General features: G+C 35.8%; 1 protein-coding gene across 1 annotated transcript; it reads right to left on the reverse strand.

Moving 5' to 3' along the window:
- Positions 1–12442: 12442 nt before the first annotated feature.
- LOC124885877 lies at positions 12443–13308 on the reverse strand. Its single transcript, XM_047394129.1, has 2 exons — positions 12916–13308; positions 12443–12811 (listed from the first exon to the last, which is right to left on the reverse strand). The coding sequence occupies exons 1-2, from the start codon at positions 13306–13308 to the stop codon at positions 12443–12445; spliced, it is 762 nt and encodes a 253-aa protein (XP_047250085.1).
- Positions 13309–18314: the final 5006 nt, after the last annotated feature.

Here is an 18314-nt window from a genome sequence, read left to right on the forward strand (position 1 = left end):
AACGTAAATAATAATAGCTCATAATTAATAAATACGACTAAATTATCTTTTGTAATTTTTCTCATAATTAACACATAACTAATTAACACATATCTACTTGTATGTTTTTTAAATAACATAGCTCTGATACCAATTGTAGGGGGTGCGGATAACTTGGGTAATTTGTGTGGATAACTAGTTTCCCAAGTAGATATATAATTTTCATTTTCCTTTCCACCCATCCTAGTTTCCACAGAAATTAGTGGTACTTGAATTAGGGTTTTGCTCGGGTAATGATGGGAAGGTGACGGCGATGAGAGGTGGCGGGGGAAGAGGAATTATTATTTGGATTTGTGATACATCTGAAATTTGAATTATTATTTGGCGGCGGAGGATTACTACGTGATACATTTGAAATATGTGTGATACATTTGGTTGTAATTCAATGATTTTTTTTTCAAAATTAGATATTCAATATATATGATGCATTAAGAGATTATCTGTTATATTGGTGATACATTTTTTATAGTTGAAATAAATGTGCTGGGAAAAACATAATTTAAAGATGATTCATTTATTCATATGTTAAATGTATCACCCATTTATAAATGAATAAAAAAATATAATAGATATAGAAACATTTAGAACATATGTATCACCAATAATCTGACCGCAAATGTATCACTCATACATTGTCAATAAAATGTAACAATAAAATGTATCATTCATATACTGTCAACAAATGTATCGCCCATATACTGATAACAAAAGTATCATTCATATGAATCACCGTTGCACTGTAAAAATGTATCCAAGAAATTAATATTTTAAGTTTAAAATATGAATTTGTATTAGTCTAACTCAATCGAATTTAGCTTTAAAAATTATTCAAATTAATTTTTAAAAAATGAAACGTGAAAACTATTTTAATTAGAACGAGTAGTAAACTATGCCAGATACACATTTGCTGTGTTTATTGTTTTTAATTTCAACATCATGATAGTACTATTCCTTCACAGACTGACTTGTTTGGGAGAGATTTTAGGTAATTAAATCTTTGGAGAAAAAAAAATGGCTTGGAGATGGAAGATGTTATAATTGATGATAATTAGGAAGAGATTTTAGGAAATGAAATTTTTGAAAAAGAAATAGCTTGAATGAGTTAATGGTGGAGTAAAAATAGGATGTGGGGTTTTGTTGATTTGTATCAAGGGTAAAGTTCAAAATAGAAATTTTATGTAAATTTAACAAAGATAAAGGATATTAGGTAATATAATCTCTTAAATTTGAGATTTGTGTAATTTATCCTAAAAGTGAACATCACACAACAATGGAAGTATCACATGATACACTACTATTTTTAGGAATGTAGGACTTCATGATTATTCTAATGATAATTTTCTTTTTTAAGGAACAAAAGAAAAACTAGACAAAAAGGCAAGTACGTTGTGCATTCACGAAATGCTTAAATTTGTAGGCAATTATTACTATTAACTTTGAATTAAAGAACAAATTATATGATATTTTGATCAAGCTATGATTAGTACATTTGAACCATAGACAATGATGGACCACAATTTCACATTTGACTACTGAGTAACCTATTATTTAAGGATTAGTATTTATTAACCTTTTGCCTAACTCTTGTTCAGCATCGTTATTTTCCAATTACTAATATAGTTAGAAACACAATATTCGAATTTCCAATGCCGCATATCCGAAGTGGTATATGTGCAAGGATTTTAAAATAGATGAGTATAAAATAAGTGAAATTTCTACTAGTTTACTCCTTTTTCTTTTTGGTTTCTCATTCGGTGTTCGTGTAAGACCCTCTAAGATCCTAGCTCATTTCAGTTTACTAGTGCATGTTAAAGGGGGGTCCAAGACTTAGATAATTTTATTAAGTGTTAAGGCTTAGTCTTCTTCAAAGCCTCTTAAACTTCGATGATTTTATTTTCGACCTTCCCGACCTCGGAACGTTAGTTTCTATGTTGATTCATGATCGGGGTAGTCGATAGTTCATCTCGGGTGAGTGTCAAATTTTTTGGATGACGTTTGAGACCTGTTTGGATGATCAAAACCGTGAGGCTCCGCGATATGGCCGCGGCGCATCAGATATCGCGTCGGTGGGGAGCAACGCGTCGCGTCGCATATCGAGTTGACAGAGCAACGCGGTGCGTCACATTTCGCATCGGTCAGTCCTATTCAGTTTAATGTGTTCGAGTCCACGGGGGGTAATTGAGTCAATTCCCTCATCCTATCCTAGCTATAACACGGGATTTAGGGCCGTAAAAGCGTTATTTGTCATCTTTTACACAAAATTCTCTCAAAAGAAAGCAATTCTCTCTCAAGAACAAATCCCAGCCTCTTCAAAATTCAAGCTCAAGCTTCAAGAAATCACCAAGAATTGTCACTAATTCATCAATTAAGGTATGTGTGATGTTCATCCATGGGCCCTTTTAACCCATGGAGTTCAAGAATTTGTTTTCAAGTTTAAAGCCATGATTTTTACATGTTATCATGAGTTATCTTCATAAAGATATTATAAATTTTGATTACAAATTATGGTTACCATGTGTTTTCATTGGAAATTATCCTTGACACGTTCGAATGATGTTGTTCGCATGTTAAATCTGAAATCCATGATTTTAGTATTCCAATTATGTTAGTATGACATTTTTAACTATTATTATGCTTAGGCCTATGAATTTCAAGTGTTTGATGAAATGCCTAAGTGATTGAGTTTTGAACAATAACTACTTATTATATTTTCGAAGCTTCAGTATGTTCCTGTTGTTAATGTTATTGAGTCCTGGGGGTTATGAATACCTGAAATTTAGTTGATTACCTAGTTTTCATTATCTATAAAATGATTTCAGTTATACCATGAGTAATATCATTCAGTCAACTACTAGGGTCTGTTGTGAGTTCAATTAAGCTTACTTCAGTCCAGTAATCAGTATCTTTCAGTTAAGAGTAAAACTTAGCATCGAGTGAACGTAGGGACAACGTCTCCCCCGTCAGTAGGCATTAGGCACTTGTCTCCTCCATCAGTAGTCATGAGGCACTTGTCTCCCCCGTTAGTAGGCATGAGGCACTTGTCTCCCCCGTCAGTAGGCATGAGATGTTAGTAGCAGTCCCTAGGTTCCAGACCTACGGCGCCACCGTAGACTTTGAGGGGTTCCTCGTCAGTTAGGCAAGGTACCCTCGTCCTTTGGGATATCAGATTAGTGGATCCTCATAGCCAATATTAGTATCCGTGGCACGGTACTGACACCCTTACAACTGGGGTTACAGGTTGGACCCTGATAGTACATTGAGATATGTCGGTCATAACTAGCTCCCACAGTCTCAGTTCAATATTCAGTACAGAGTTTAATTTTAGGTTTTCTTGACCATAACATACAGTTATCAGTCATTCAGTATTAGTATTTCAGTACTTCAGTTTACAGGCTATATCAAAATTATGTTTTATGCTTGGTCATGCATTCTCAGATTTTACATCTTTTATGCATTCATACTCAGTTATGTCATGCTATTCAGTCAGTTATTATCTCATGCATATAACCCATGCATTTCAACCTAACCTCATATCATATACCAGTACATTCAAAGTACTGATCACATTCTCGTTTTATGTGCTATCATGTCTTATATCATAGGTTCGGGTGCTTGAATTCCCAATCGTACTTAGACATTCCAGCGCATCACCAATAGTAGTAGTGGTGAACCCTCAAATATTGAGGACCATTTATGTATATTTCAGTCTTTCAGCTCAGTAATCAGTCGAAGTTGTTTTGCAGAAATTTTGACTTTCAGAGAGTCGCCACTTAATTTCGAAAAGGAATTAAGAAACCTTTATAAAGTAGATTTAAACGATCCAAAACAGAAAAAAAAATCATTTAAAATTAGAAGATTCTGAGTAAGCGGTTCCTATTAACGTTTTAGAAAGGGTTAAAGCACCTAAAATATCCACTAACTTCCTGTTATCCGGACTGTTTGAAAACTATCTTTTGACTAACTTCAAAGAGATTGATTTGTTGAAAAGTGATTGATTTTAAAAAAAAATAATTTGTGTAAAAGTAAGTTTTGACGACTTAGTAGGTTTTTTAACTAAGTCTAAACAAATGAAAGACAAATAAACACATAAATGGGGAAAGGGGAGAAAATAAAATATTTAGGCCATTGGGCCCAAATCGACGAAATTTTTCCTAGTCTAATTTGGCTCTGGACCCATTTCACCTGTCTTAATCTAGTTTTCTAGCCTTTGGCTCGAGTATCGCTCCACCTGTATTAAATTTACAACTTTGGCTTCGAGGCCCAATGAATGTATAAATAAATAAATAAATAAAATAAAAACAACAATAAGTAAATAAAATAACAAATAAGACTTTTGAGTCTATTAGCCGCTTCAAATGTGGGACTTTAACCCCTTCTCTTCTTTGATCTCCTCGTATCCATGCACTATGAGACTATCTCCTTAGGGCCTTCGAAATTAACACAGGGAGATGGGCGTCAATGGCTTACCTCGACAATGAAACTATGGGAAAGAGTCCTCTTGAACTCGAAGGTGGGTTCATGCGAAGAAAAGATACATGAATTAATATACGTTCTCAAGAATTCTGATTCACCTAACACATATAGACATATGAACTATGAAAACACTTAAATACATGAATTCTAGGATTATAAGATTACAACACTTGCGGGTTCATAGTTAATGATTATATCAATTATAACACTCCACAAATGAACTCACACTTCATAAACCTAAATTATCCGCACATGAATATATGCTTTGGTCATTTCTAAACAAAAGAGTAGAAAACACATAGTATCCAAACTAATGCACCATAATTAGGATGAACAATGAAAAAAATAATATACAAAACTTAAAATTTATAGAGACTAATTTATTATGCTTAAATATATGAATTTTGACTTGATAGATACTTACCGTCATACAATAAACAAACTATGAAAACATTCAATGCTTTATCCTTAATTATGTGAATCATTCAGCATATCAATAACTCAGTTGTCACTTACAATAAGATGAACTAGAGCTCTCAAATATGCAAACATACCACCTATGATCGATTAAGGCATACGACTAATTAAACTTAAATTTCTAGTCACATGGGCTTTGTAAATACATACTGTAAAAGGAAAAAATAATTAAAATAGTCATGATGGAAAATAAGCAAGTCATGACATCTAATCATATTCAAATGAGCAACCTTCAATATGCAGGTACAGAACATGTTAGTGTATAATTCTATTAACTGGGATGATGCAATTAAATAGAATAAACTTCATACACTAAAAAAAGGGATCGAATGCTGGAATCTATAGACGATAAAATTCATACACTAAAACTAAGGGTCGAATGCCAAAATCTGTAGACGATGCTAGTTCAGTACTAAGGAAGTATGAAGAAATGCAAATCACTGAAGCATTTCCTAAATCAAAATAAGGCAAGACGACCGAATCAAAGAAAGCAAAGAAGGTCATGCTTAAATAGAGAAAACAACTAATTTTCTCCCCATACTAAATCAAACATGAAGTCGTAATTTTGTATGAACCAAATGACACCAAAATATGATATTTTCGTGTTACTAGAAATAAAAGAGAACAGTTTGCAGTCTATTTTGAGAACTTCATGCCAAAACATAACCATGAGATCTAGCCCAAAAGACTGAATGAATACAAAAATAGAAGTGAAACTGACATATAAACTCAAATTCCTTCCGACAGGAGATATTCAAAGAAATAGACAACTATGATGCTCCATTCCCGTAATGACGTAAAATCAGACTATTCTCTAAATGGACATGTTTGGATGCACAATTATTTCATTTATCTCCCTAACCCGACCATATGCCGAAAACAAGCTCCAGAGAGACAAAAGGAGGTAGAAATCCCAATCCACACATGTGAAGACATCGCACATACAACCAAAGGGGAAGTGACGGGGCATTAATATCAACATCTTTCTCTTTCTGACAAACTCAAAATGAATTTTGATAGCCAAAATGGTCATCGAGGAATCATGGAATTTGCTAGTTTTTATTAGACATATCCTCATTATTCTTTATCATTTGAGAAGCCAAAGAACTCAAGAGGAAGTCCTGCTAACATTAAGCTAAAAACAAACAAGACGACGTCAAATACTAACAACTAACAAAACACCCTCAGCCCAAAACCATTAAACAAGATCAAAGTAAAAAGCTTTAACTATGAGGCCAACTACAACAAAGCACCATCAACCCAAAATGGTCAAAGCACTAAACTTTAACATAAAATCAACCATAACAAGATACCATCAACCCAAAACTAACAAAGCACAAAATTTTAACATAGAATCATCTATAATAGGACACCATCAACCCGTAAAACTATTAAACAAACTCAAAGCATGAAACTTTACTATGAAATCAGTTTATTCAAAACATCATTATTTTGAAACTGTTAAATAAATTCAAGGCATAAAACTTTACTACGAAAACAACTTATTCAAAACATCATTAGCCCAAAACTATTAAACAAATTCAAAGCATGAAACTTTACTATGAAACCAGCATATTCAAAACATCATTAGCCCGAAAATGTTAAACAAATTCAAAGCATGAATCTTTGTTATGAAACCAGTTATTCACCTCAAACAGTAAACAAAATGAGAGCGTTACGTCGCAAATTCATCGACAATATCAAGATTAGGTGACAGATTTCAACGCTGACCAAATTAGCAGAAATTGCATATTAGGCAGCTATGACAAGGGTTATCCTAACGTAACAATACAACCAAATACTTCTTTACTAATAAAAATCTATGTCCTTTGAGGCCTCTACAGCAGATAACTCAGCATTCTTAAAAAAATACTTATGGCTATAGAATAAGAGATGAAGTAGAATATGATCAAAACTTAAAGGGAAACAAAACGTTACCTATTACGGAGCAGCAAAATAGGGCTATGAGTTGACGTCAGACTCTATCACCACAGGAAAATTCAACGTCGTGACTCTGAAAGCTCCGAGCAGTCATCGACCTTTGAACAAAGAACTTATACTAAAAAAACTATATTTTCTTTCTTCAGAATTTTTTTCTTTTAATTTCTGAACCAATATTTTCCCCCTCTTCGAACCAAAAATCCTAACCCACTTTTTTGCTCCTCAAAAAATTCTTTTATAGAGAAACCTCTAGGGTTTATTTTAGGGCTTCAACCGATGGGAAATGAAGTCTTTTGTGGGTAATTTTGGAATTATTTTGAGAGGGAATTCAAAAATTTTACCTCGGATAAGATTTTTCATCACCAACTTGTACCAAATTTGGATTTTTTGGAAGAATTTGAAAATTGGGACATTGAGAAAAAATGAATTCCCCTCTCCACCAATCAAAATTGCCCAAATATGTACCATATCCCAAGATTTGTGGATTTGGAAGTTGGATGATCCACCTAAGCACGCTTCTAAAAGATCCTCAGGCCTTACCTCATCATACCATTGGGTGGTGTCACATGAGGAGAGAAATCGGATTGGATTGGGTATTGTCGGACAGATTGAAGCTAGTACGGGTTGGGTTCGTCAGATTTGAAGTTGTTGAGACATTGTGTTGTTGTATCGTGTATTGGGGTTTGTTTGTATGATGGGTTAATGTTGTGTTAAAAAGCGGAATAAGGAAAAATGGTAGGCCGGGTTGGGGGTATTTTGGGCCTGTTTGGGGCATGTTGTTGGGCTGTTAGAGAAAAAAGATGGGTTGCTAATGGAAATTGTAGTTAATTGGGTATGTTAGATAATCTTTGGGATTATTTAAATTTATTTAATTTTTGGCCAAATTAAAGATTAATTGGTCGATTGCATTGCAATTGTGGCCAATTTAATTTCAATTATGGCCCAAAATTAAATTAAAATCTCATAAGAATCAATACCCCATTTAATCTCGATTTTCTCAACTTAATAAAATAAAAAACACATATTTATCCAAATAAATTATTTTTGAGAATAAAATATATTTATATCAAGACTTTATTTATTTGAAGTATTTTTCAAGACAGTCCTTGATTAAACATATATTTTCTTAAAATAAATATTATATAATTTTATATAATTGAATACAATAGTATATAATCTTTGATTAAAGTGATAAAATTATCCAAATATACTTTGAAAAGCTTTTCATTCGGATGAAATAAATATTGTAATTTTATTTAAAGATCAAAGAAGCTCGAGGTTAAACTTAGTCGTGGAGGAAAAAAGTTAAGTGTCAACAACTGCCCCCCCCCCCTTTGGGTAGGGTGGATGCAAGTAACCCTGGGCAAAAGGAGTTTGACGTTCCTAATTTTGTCTGACCACAAATTTGTTTCGGAGAGGAGTTGATTTTAGTACGAGTTTTGGAGTTATGGACCAACCTTGGTATCAGGTTTCCTACATATCATAGGTTACATAAGAATTTAGGCCACTAGTAGTTCAAAAATCTTGATTTAAAGCGCTATTTAAAAAAAAATACCAGCCATCTCAGTTTTGGTATTTTTGGTGAAACCAAAAAGCTGGGGAATAGAGGGATTTGGGGGGAGGTTAGAATGCAGTTGAATTTTATACATAGATCCCAGCCTACATATCTTCGAGACTCATAGAATCAAACTGTTTGTAGTTTGACTCAATCGGTAGAAATAATAGTCTTTAATTTCAGACGATCTTTGGCTCAACATGAGTGACAAGTTGTTCGAGTTACGAAAAAAAGGCTTGTAACCTCTTAACCATGAACATGGATCTCTTCACATCCATAGGTTAGAAATATCCCGAAGGTGAAGCTGAAACTAGAATATCTAGAAATTCCCACATACCTTCTAACAGGGGTGTTGTTGGGTAGTGGTGGCGATCATCCTTTAGCTCGCGTCCAAAGAGTTTGACGTCTCTCTTTAGACTATGTCCCATTTTGCTGCTAAGAAAGAGTTCCACGTTGTGCTGTGTCCTATCTGAAGTTGACCACACCTGTGGTTTTGATTTGAGATTTTCATCTTCTCAGATGCTATCGATAATGTTTCAAACAAAGGTGTTAGTGTTAAACATAATTCACGAAAAGGTATGTAGTCGTTTACCATATCTCCACATGGGTTACTGCCTGAAAAGCAACTATTTGGAAGGAAATAACTTGCAACAACAGACATAACAACCCTATTGGTTGTTGTATACGTATCTCATTTATCAATTGAATATGTCCTCAAAGTGGGGTGATTCTTTTAGACACTGATGACACTTTATGCAGAACGGTCCCTGCAATCGTGTAATATTATGCTGAGGTGAACCATTTTGGTTGCCTATGATTACCTTTCTAGTTATTGACAAAAATTCATTGCATGTGACCTCGGGTAAGTTCTGTGCATATTTTATATTGATACGACTTATAGATTCTCCTTGAATTATCAATCTTTGAATAATCTTATGCATTATTTAATGTTGGATACGAGGTGACTTACAGATATCCTTTGAATTGCTAGTCTTTAGGTAATCCTGTACATTATCTGATCTTGGATAAGAGATGTCTTACAGATATCCTTCCAATCGCTAGTTCTTAGGTTTTCCTACACATCATCCGACCTTGGATACAATATGACTTATGAATATCTCTCAAATTGGTAGTCTTTGGGTAATCCTACACATAATCGATCTTGGATATGACGCAGATTATAGAGAACCCTTAGACTTATCAATTTGATAATCTCACTTATTCTATTGTAAGGATTTAGTTGTGACTTATGGATAACCTTCAGACTATCAATTTTTGGGTAACCTTGCACACTATCGAGTTAGGATGTTGTTGCGTCTTACGGATGACCTATGGGCTATCAACTCATAGGTAATCTTTCCCACTATCCTATTTTAAATAATATGACTTATAGATGATCCTTAAATTTTCAATTTCAAAGAAATCTTATATATCATTCGCTTTCAGCTAGCAACTTACAGACGTCCCTTTGAATCATGTTCTTTTGATACATTCGGATGCTAATTCATAAAATGATGAGTTATCCTCGAAGCCAGTGCATGCTATATTGCATGTAAAAAATATTAGATGCTGATGATATCCTTTACACCAGCGTATACTATCTCGCGTGTCAATACATATTAGATGCTGATGATATCCTCGACGCCAGCGTATGCTATCTCGTATGTCAATAGATATTAGATGCTGATGATATCCTCGATGCCAGCATATGCTATCTCTCGTGACAACAGATATTAAATGTTGATTATATCCTCGACGCCAGTGTATGCCATTTTGCGTGTCAACAGATATTGAATATTGTAATACCCTCGATGCCAACATAAGATATCTCGCACGTCGACAAATATTAAATATTGATTATATCCTTGACACCAGCGTATGCTATCTTATGTATTAACAGATATTGAATGTTGATTATATCCTCGACACCAGCATATGATATCTCGTGTGTCATTAGATATTTAATGTGGATGATACCCTCGACACCAGCGTATGATATCTTGTGCTTCATCAGACATTTAATGCGGATGATACCCTTGACGCCAACATATGATATCTCACACGTCATCAGATATTTAATGCAGATGATACCTTCGACGCCAGCGTATGATGTCTTATGTCATCAGATATTCAATACAAATGATACCCTCGACGCTAGCATATGATGTCACACGTGTTATTAGATATTTAATGCAGATGATACCCTCAACGCTAGCATATGCATGTCATCAGATATTCAATAAAGATGATACCCTCGACGCCAGCCTATGATATCTCGCGCTTCATCATATATTTAATATAGATGATACCCTCGACGTTAGCGTATGATATCTCACACATCATCAGATATTTAATGCAGAATATACCCTCGACGCCAGCGTATGATGTCTCGCACATCATCAGATATTTAATATAGATGATACCCTCGACGTCAGTGTATGATATCTCGTGCATCATCAAATATTTAATGCAGATGATACCCTCGACGCCAACGTATGATATCTCATGCGTCATCAGATATTTAATGTGGATGATATGCAATGGCCTTCTTGGCAATGGAATGAGATGGAATGACCCTTTTGGTAATGAAGATGGTTTCGCCTGAATCCATTTGTCTGCATTTTTTCTTTATATGTGTACCTCTACTCAAGAAAGACAGCCAGTAGACACAAAATCACTTTTCCTAGCGACTATTTTCTTGAACAATTCTAAATATAATATTTATAAAGAAGATAAGGCGCCTTTATTTGTCCTTCATGGTCTCAAGAAATAAAATAGAAAATTCAGAAGGTCTTCGATAAATGATTATTAACTATTCTTTAGGGCTACCCAGAAATACCGCTCTTGAGCATCATATTCTCTGGTATGGCTCCAAACTTGCTCGGGAATTTTTGAAAAAGACTCTCAGTTTTGTGTATTGATCCCTGAATCCATAAAAATATAATTAGTTTGGAGTGAAACTACTCCATGTTGACCTCCTTCGCTCCTCGATTTGCTCCTCGCCATCTTTTAGGTGCTCCGTCATGTTGGTACCTCCACCCCGACTCTCTGTTCCGATAAACGCCTAGGGAATCACTAAGTAAAAGATTTGTATAGATTTTTTAAAGTAGTTTTAATTTTAGAAAATAGTTTTGAAAGTTTTTGTAAAAGCTATAAAATATCTCTGCCAGTCATGTCATGTAATAACTCAACGAATATCTTCCTCTTGGTTTTGACTATATCCGACGGAGGATTTCCAAAACTCATCATCATTGTTGGAGGGTTCTTCAAATAGATCTGTCATTGCCGGAGATTGAGGCTACCAAGACTTTGTCGCGGCTGGTGACTTCAAAAGTTTAACTTTGACCTCTGGTGCTGGGGAATTTAAAATATATTCCAGTGTTTGGTGAAAATTTTGAGGCCTTTCTCAAAATTTCTGCACTAGTTTAAAGTTGTTTGATATGCTATCAACTCGAGAGGATCCGAAGTCTTTGTTGGTCTTCGTTATCTTTGTTGGATAATGATCTTCCTCTTGTGAATTTTTGAGATTCCTTCTTAAAAATTCTGCCCAGTTTCCATTTTTTGGGGTTACATGACTGAGCCGTTGGCGCCTACGTATCCCGTTGAAGTAGAAATTAAGTTAAACATAGTTCAGGACTATGCTAGGGATATATAGAAAATTTTAATGGGTTGGCTGAAGCCGATATAAGCCGCCTACGTATCCCTTTCTTGGAAATTTAGGTCATTACGTAGTTCATACATAAAAATAAGGGATATATTATCCTAAGGGGTTGACCGAAGCCGACATAGGCTGCCTACATATCCCTTTCTTAGGAATTCAGGTCAAACATAGTTCGTACATAAAGGGAAAGGATTCTAGGAAATTACACATCATAGAACAAATACTATTATAAAGGCGACTACAACAAAGGAAATAAAAGCTAAAAGATCTTTCAAACATAGTATCTCTTTACCACATCAGAATTGATGGGTTTGGTCCACTCTTGACCTTCCATCCCGGGCTCCTCCATATAGTACCTTTCGAACTATGTATGGTCCTTGCCAATTTGGAGCGAACTTGTCTTTGTACTCTTCTTGATGACGAAATATGCATTTTTGAACCAATGGTCCAGCTTCAAATGTTTGAGCTTTTACTTTTTTGTTGAAAGCACGAACTATCCTATGTTGATATAACCAACCATGAAATACGACAACCATTCTCTTCTCATCAATCAATATGAGTTGTTCATAGCGAGCTTGAACCCATTCTTCGTTACTTAATTCAACTTCTGAAATGATCCTTAGGGAAGGCATTTCAACTTCTACAGGTATCACAGCTTCATTCCCCTAAACAAGTAGATAAGAAGTTGCCCCAGTAGAGGTTCGAACTATTGTACGATACCCTAGTAAAGCGTAAGGAAACATCTCATCCATGTACTATCACTTTCAACCATCTTCCTTAAGATTTTCTTGATATTCTTATTGGCGGCTTTCACGGCTCTATTCATCTGTGGACGATATGAGGTTGAGTTGCAATGAATAATTGTGAACTGATCACAAATCTCATTCATCAAGTGACTATTCAAGTTTGCCCCGTAGTTAGTAATGATCAATTCCGACACTCCAAATCTGCAAATCAAGTTATTTTTTATGAAATCTGCAATAACTTTCTTGGTGACGGCTCTATAGGAAGCCGTTTCGACCCACATAGTGAAGCAATCAATAGCGACCATAATGAATCGATGACCATTCGACGCTGATGGCTCTATTGGTCCAACAACATCCATGCCCCAATCTACGAAAGGACAAGGTGAACTCATCACATAAAGCTCATGTGGCGGCATTCGAATCAAATTTCCGTGTATCTGACATTATGGACACTTTTGCACATACTTGCTACAATCATTTTCCATAGTCATCCAGAAGTAACCCGTTCTTAGGATCTTTCTAGCCACAAACTCCTGAATGCACTTCCTTTATTAATTTATTGGCTTTCATAGCGTCGACACATCTTAAGAATCCTAAGTGTGGAGTTCTCCTAAATAGGATTTCCACACTTTGAAAATAATTCTTTGCCAAACGTCAAATTGTCTTCTTCTGATTGTTCCTGGCCTCTTCAGGATATATTCCAAATTCTAAGTACCTTTTAATATCGTAGTACCATGGCTTTCCATCAGGCTCCTCTTCGACATGCTCACAAAGCGAGGGTTGTTCCTTCAATTATTTCCAAAGGATCAATGTAACTCTGATCTGGGTACTGAATCATAGAGGATATAGTGGCCAAAGCATCAACAAATTCATTCTGCATCCTTGGGATATGTTTGAAGTCAACTTTTTTTGAATCTTCCACATAATTCTTACACCAACTCCATATAAAGAGTAAAATTGGAGTTTTTTACCACCCATTCTCCTTGTACCTTGGGAATCAGCAAATCTGAGTCTCTGATGACTAGCAATTCACGAACACCCATATCAAGTGCCAATTTGAGACCTAGGATGCAAGCCTCAAATTCGACCATGTTATTAGTGCACGAAAATGCAACTTAGCAGTTATTGGATAGTGTTGGCCTATTTCTGACACCAAAATTGCTCTGATTCCTGAACCTTTAAAGTTGACCGCCTCATCAAAGAACAGTCTCCATCAGGGGTAAATTTCAGCAATGTCTTCTCCAACGAATAAAATCTCCGCATTTGGGAAGTAATTTCAAAGTGGCTCATATTCATCATCAACTGAATTCTCTACTAAATGATCTGGTAATTCTTGACCTTTGGCTGCCTTTTGAGTCACACACATAATGTTGAACTCACTCAGCAGCATTTACCACTTGGCTAGCTTTCCAATAGGCATGGATTTCTGGAATATATACTTTAATGAATCCACTCTGGAAATGAGATATGTTGTGTACTAGGATAGATAATGCCTCAACTTTTGTGTGGCCCAAGTCAAAGCACAACACGTCCTTTTTACAAGAGTGTAACGAGCATCGTATGGCGTAAACTTTTTACTCAAGTAGTAGGTGGCTTTCTTTTTCTTACCGATCTCATCATGTTTCCCGAGGACACATTCGAAAGAATTTTTTGAGACTAAAAGGTAGTGCAACAACGGACGTCCTTCCCTTGGTGGGACCAAAACTAGCGGAGCGGAGAAGTATTCCTTAATTCTATCAAAAGCCTTCTAACATTCTTCTGTCGACTCATTCAATGCATCTTTCTTCAGCATATTGAGAATGGGCTCACATATATCTGTCGACTGAGCAATGAACCTGCTAATGTAATTCAAACGACCCAGGAAAATCATAACCTCTTTCTTGATCCACGATGGTGAAAAATCTTGAATTGTTTTTATCTTGGATGGGTCTAGTTTGATGCCCTTTCTGATGACTATAAACCCAGTAACTTCCCGACTGGCATACCGAAAGTACACTTGGCAGGATCCAACTTTAAATTATATTTTCTCAATCTGTTGAAGAATTTTTCCAGATGGGTTAGATGCTTCAAACTCTCGCAGGATTTGATAATTACATCATCTACGTACCTCAATCTCTTTATGAATTATATCATGGAAAATCGTCATCATATCCCTCATGTATGTTGCACCCGCATTCTTGAGACAAAACAACATTACCCTGTAATGATAAATACCCCAGGGTATGATCAAATATGTCTTTTCAACATCTTTCTCGTCCATCAATATCTGATGATAGCTGACAAAAAAATCCATGAAAGACTACATTTCATGCTTTGCACAATTATTGATGACGATATGGATATTGGGCAGTGGAAAATTATCTTTAGAACGGGCTCTATTCCGATCTCTATAGTCAACACAAATTTAAATCTTTTCGTCCTTCTTAGGCACTGGAACGATGTTGGCTAAGCATGTCGGATATTTTGTAACCTCCACAACGTTAGACTAAATTTGCTTCATCACTTCTTCCTTGATCTTCAGACTTAAGTTCGGCTTGAACTTCTGCATTTTTTGCTTGACTGGATCAAACTCTGAGTTGATTGGTAACTTTTGCAATATGATGTTAGTGCTTAATCCTAGCATATCATCGTAGGACCAAGGAAATATGTCAATGTACTCTTGCAACAAATGAATGAGCTCTCTTTTTTATGTTTCTGCTAAGTTGACTCTGACATTTGTTTCTTTGATTTCATCATGATCGCTCAGGTTGACTATTTTAGTTTTCTATAGGTTGGGCTTTTCTTGATTCTCAAACTCATCTATATCTTCCACTAACCGAACCTCATCATCATCTTTCTAATCATCATTATTTCCCTTATTTTTTTGTCTAAGCTTTGACATGACATGACATTGGCAGGTTTTAAGTTACTGTTATTGTAATAAATAAACAAACAAAGTTAAAGGATAACAAGATAATAAAATATACTAATACAATGGTGTTTCAAAATAATTTTTAAAATAAAGGAAGGCTTTTTCATTGAAATTTGAAAGATAGTTACAAACTATGGCTAATGACCCACACAAATACGGGTCCATACCTTTTTGAAAGTAGTAAAACACAAAAAAAAATTAAGACATGAAAGGGTGGATCACGGGGCCTCCTCCAGATCATCACCAATTTTTAAAACTACTAGTAATTGCCCTTTCATCTACCACGATGGGTGACGAGTTATGAGTGGAGTGAAGGTCCAGTTTTGCAAAGCCTTTCCTGGTGTAACCTTCTTCACCTCATTGGACTTTGGGAAATCTTCTGTTACAACATTGCATCCTTTGAATAGATTTCTTATCACATCCCCAAGACCATCATTATTCAATATCTCACGCATGGGAAATGACTGGTGCAGGAGTGGTTAGGGCCTAGGCAAACTCATTTTTCGTTTATCCTCCAACTCATCCTCCTCCATCAGCTAATATTCTAACTCATACTTAGACACTTTTTTAGGGCCATAATGGGCTCAATAATTCCTTCCAGATTCTTACCCAAACCCCGACCAGGCTCAAAACCATTTCTCAACATCACAGTCGCAATTATTTTGTAGACTAAAGGAATTGGAGCTTTGGGCATCAGATCCTTCTCCGAAGCACTTACGATTTCTACTGTATAAAAACTACTACCCTTTGAGATATCTTCAATCACCGACATACAATGATTGGGATGATTCACGTGGGTGCCTTCCCCTTGGATGACTATTTCATGATTCTCCCATATGAACTTTAATAAATGATGAAGGGTCAACGAAACTGCCTTTGCACCATGTATCCAGGGTCTTCCCAAGAGCAGGTTGTAACTAGGATGAATATCCATAACATAAAACTTAGCCTTGAATTCAGCAGTTCCTATTTGGATGTACAAGTCAATTTCACCTATGGTATCTCTCTGCCCTCCATCACATGCCCTCACATTTACGTGGCTTTGGTGAATTTTTCCCAAATCATATCCCATTTGAACCAACATTGAAAGAGGATAAATATTCAAACCAGATTCATCATCTATCAATACCTGATTAATCATATAGTCCTGATAAATGACAGTGAAGTGCCAGGCTTTATTATGGATCACTCCCTCAAATGAAACCTCTTCCTCACTGAACAATATGCAATGAATTCCCATAATATTTCCTACTATTGCGGCCAGATTATCGACACTTGTGCCTGCGAAAACATATGTTTCACCCAAGACTTTAATAAAGCTTATCGGTGGTATTGTGAACTCATTAATAGTGCCAAAAATAGAAATTTGGGCCGGAGTCTTCTCTAAATGCTTGAAAATTGAGTAATCTTACAGTTGGATACACCTCAAAATTTTCTCAGCTTCCCCTTCAGTGATGTAGCATTGTCTAGACCGTGTCATTCTTTGGGTAGCGACTGTCTCTACAATAAATTATTTCCTAGGTGGACGAGTATGCACCTGAGTTGGGGCAGTCATTACTATAAATGGGGGCTTCTCATTGACACGTAAGGCAGCTACAGCTCTTTCTATCTTCTCTACCTCTTCCATCCTTCTAAACTTTTCTGAATTCACCTTAGTGATGGTCTTGCTAGACACTCATTCGCCCTCTATTTCAATCATGTTAACTGCAGCTCCCCCATGATAAGGTAATGGGTTACGATTGATGTTTGGTACCGGCGACTGAAGCGTAATGACCTTCTGATCAATCAAATCTTGAATATTATGCTTCAAGCTAACACAATCCTAGATACTGTACCCTACATCTCCTAAATGATAGGCATAATTTTGATTGGCATGGTAAAATTGGGAGTTGCGATTGATGAGTTTTAGTTGGATAGGCTGTAAATGACCGACATTCTTCAATCTCTCAAAGAATTGGGTATGACTTTTAGCCAGTGGCGTGAAATTTTGGGGAGGTCTTTTATGAGGTTTGGATGTTGGGGGTTATAATGGTTCAGATTAGCGGTATGAGGTACTTGATGATAATTTGGAGGCGCTTAGACATTTGTCCGGTTATTTGGAAGGGCGACATAAACATGAGGCTGATAATTCGATTGCAAAATTTGGTATTGGGGTAAATTATTTGGCTGTAGATCTTGGTATTGGGATTAGATATTTGGAAGTAGAGCTTGGTATTGGGATTGGATATTTGGAAGTGGATATTGGTCCTGGGGTTGGATATTGGAAATGGAGCTTGGTACGTTCTGAAAATTTGGTAACAGCAGAGAGGAGAGAATATTCCTACGTTTGAATCTCTTCTTCAACTTAGCAACAGAATCAGCAGTGACCATACCTATATCTTCTTTTTTCTTCTTTGGGAACATAGAAGTCCCAGATGATGTTGGGGTTTTGATAATCTTTCATGTTCGAATGCCTTCCTCTAGCGATTCCCCAATTTTCACCAAATCTACGAAAGTTGCTCTGCTAGTGGA

Source organism: Capsicum annuum, chromosome 7 (assembly GCF_002878395.1).
Source record: "Capsicum annuum cultivar UCD-10X-F1 chromosome 7, UCD10Xv1.1, whole genome shotgun sequence".
NCBI lineage: Eukaryota > Viridiplantae > Streptophyta > Magnoliopsida > Solanales > Solanaceae > Capsicum > Capsicum annuum.

What these genes read in the sequence shown, in the direction of transcription:
- LOC124885877 (XM_047394129.1), bottom strand. Translation starts at nt 13,308, where the DNA reads ATGCCGCCACATGAGCTTTATGTGATGAGTTCACCTTGTCCTTTCGTA. An exon ending in AGAAAATCTTAAGGAAGATG is followed by an intron (nt 12,812 to 12,915) that starts GTTGAAAGTGAT and finishes CTACTTGTTTAG; the next exon opens with GGGAATGAAGCTGTGATACC.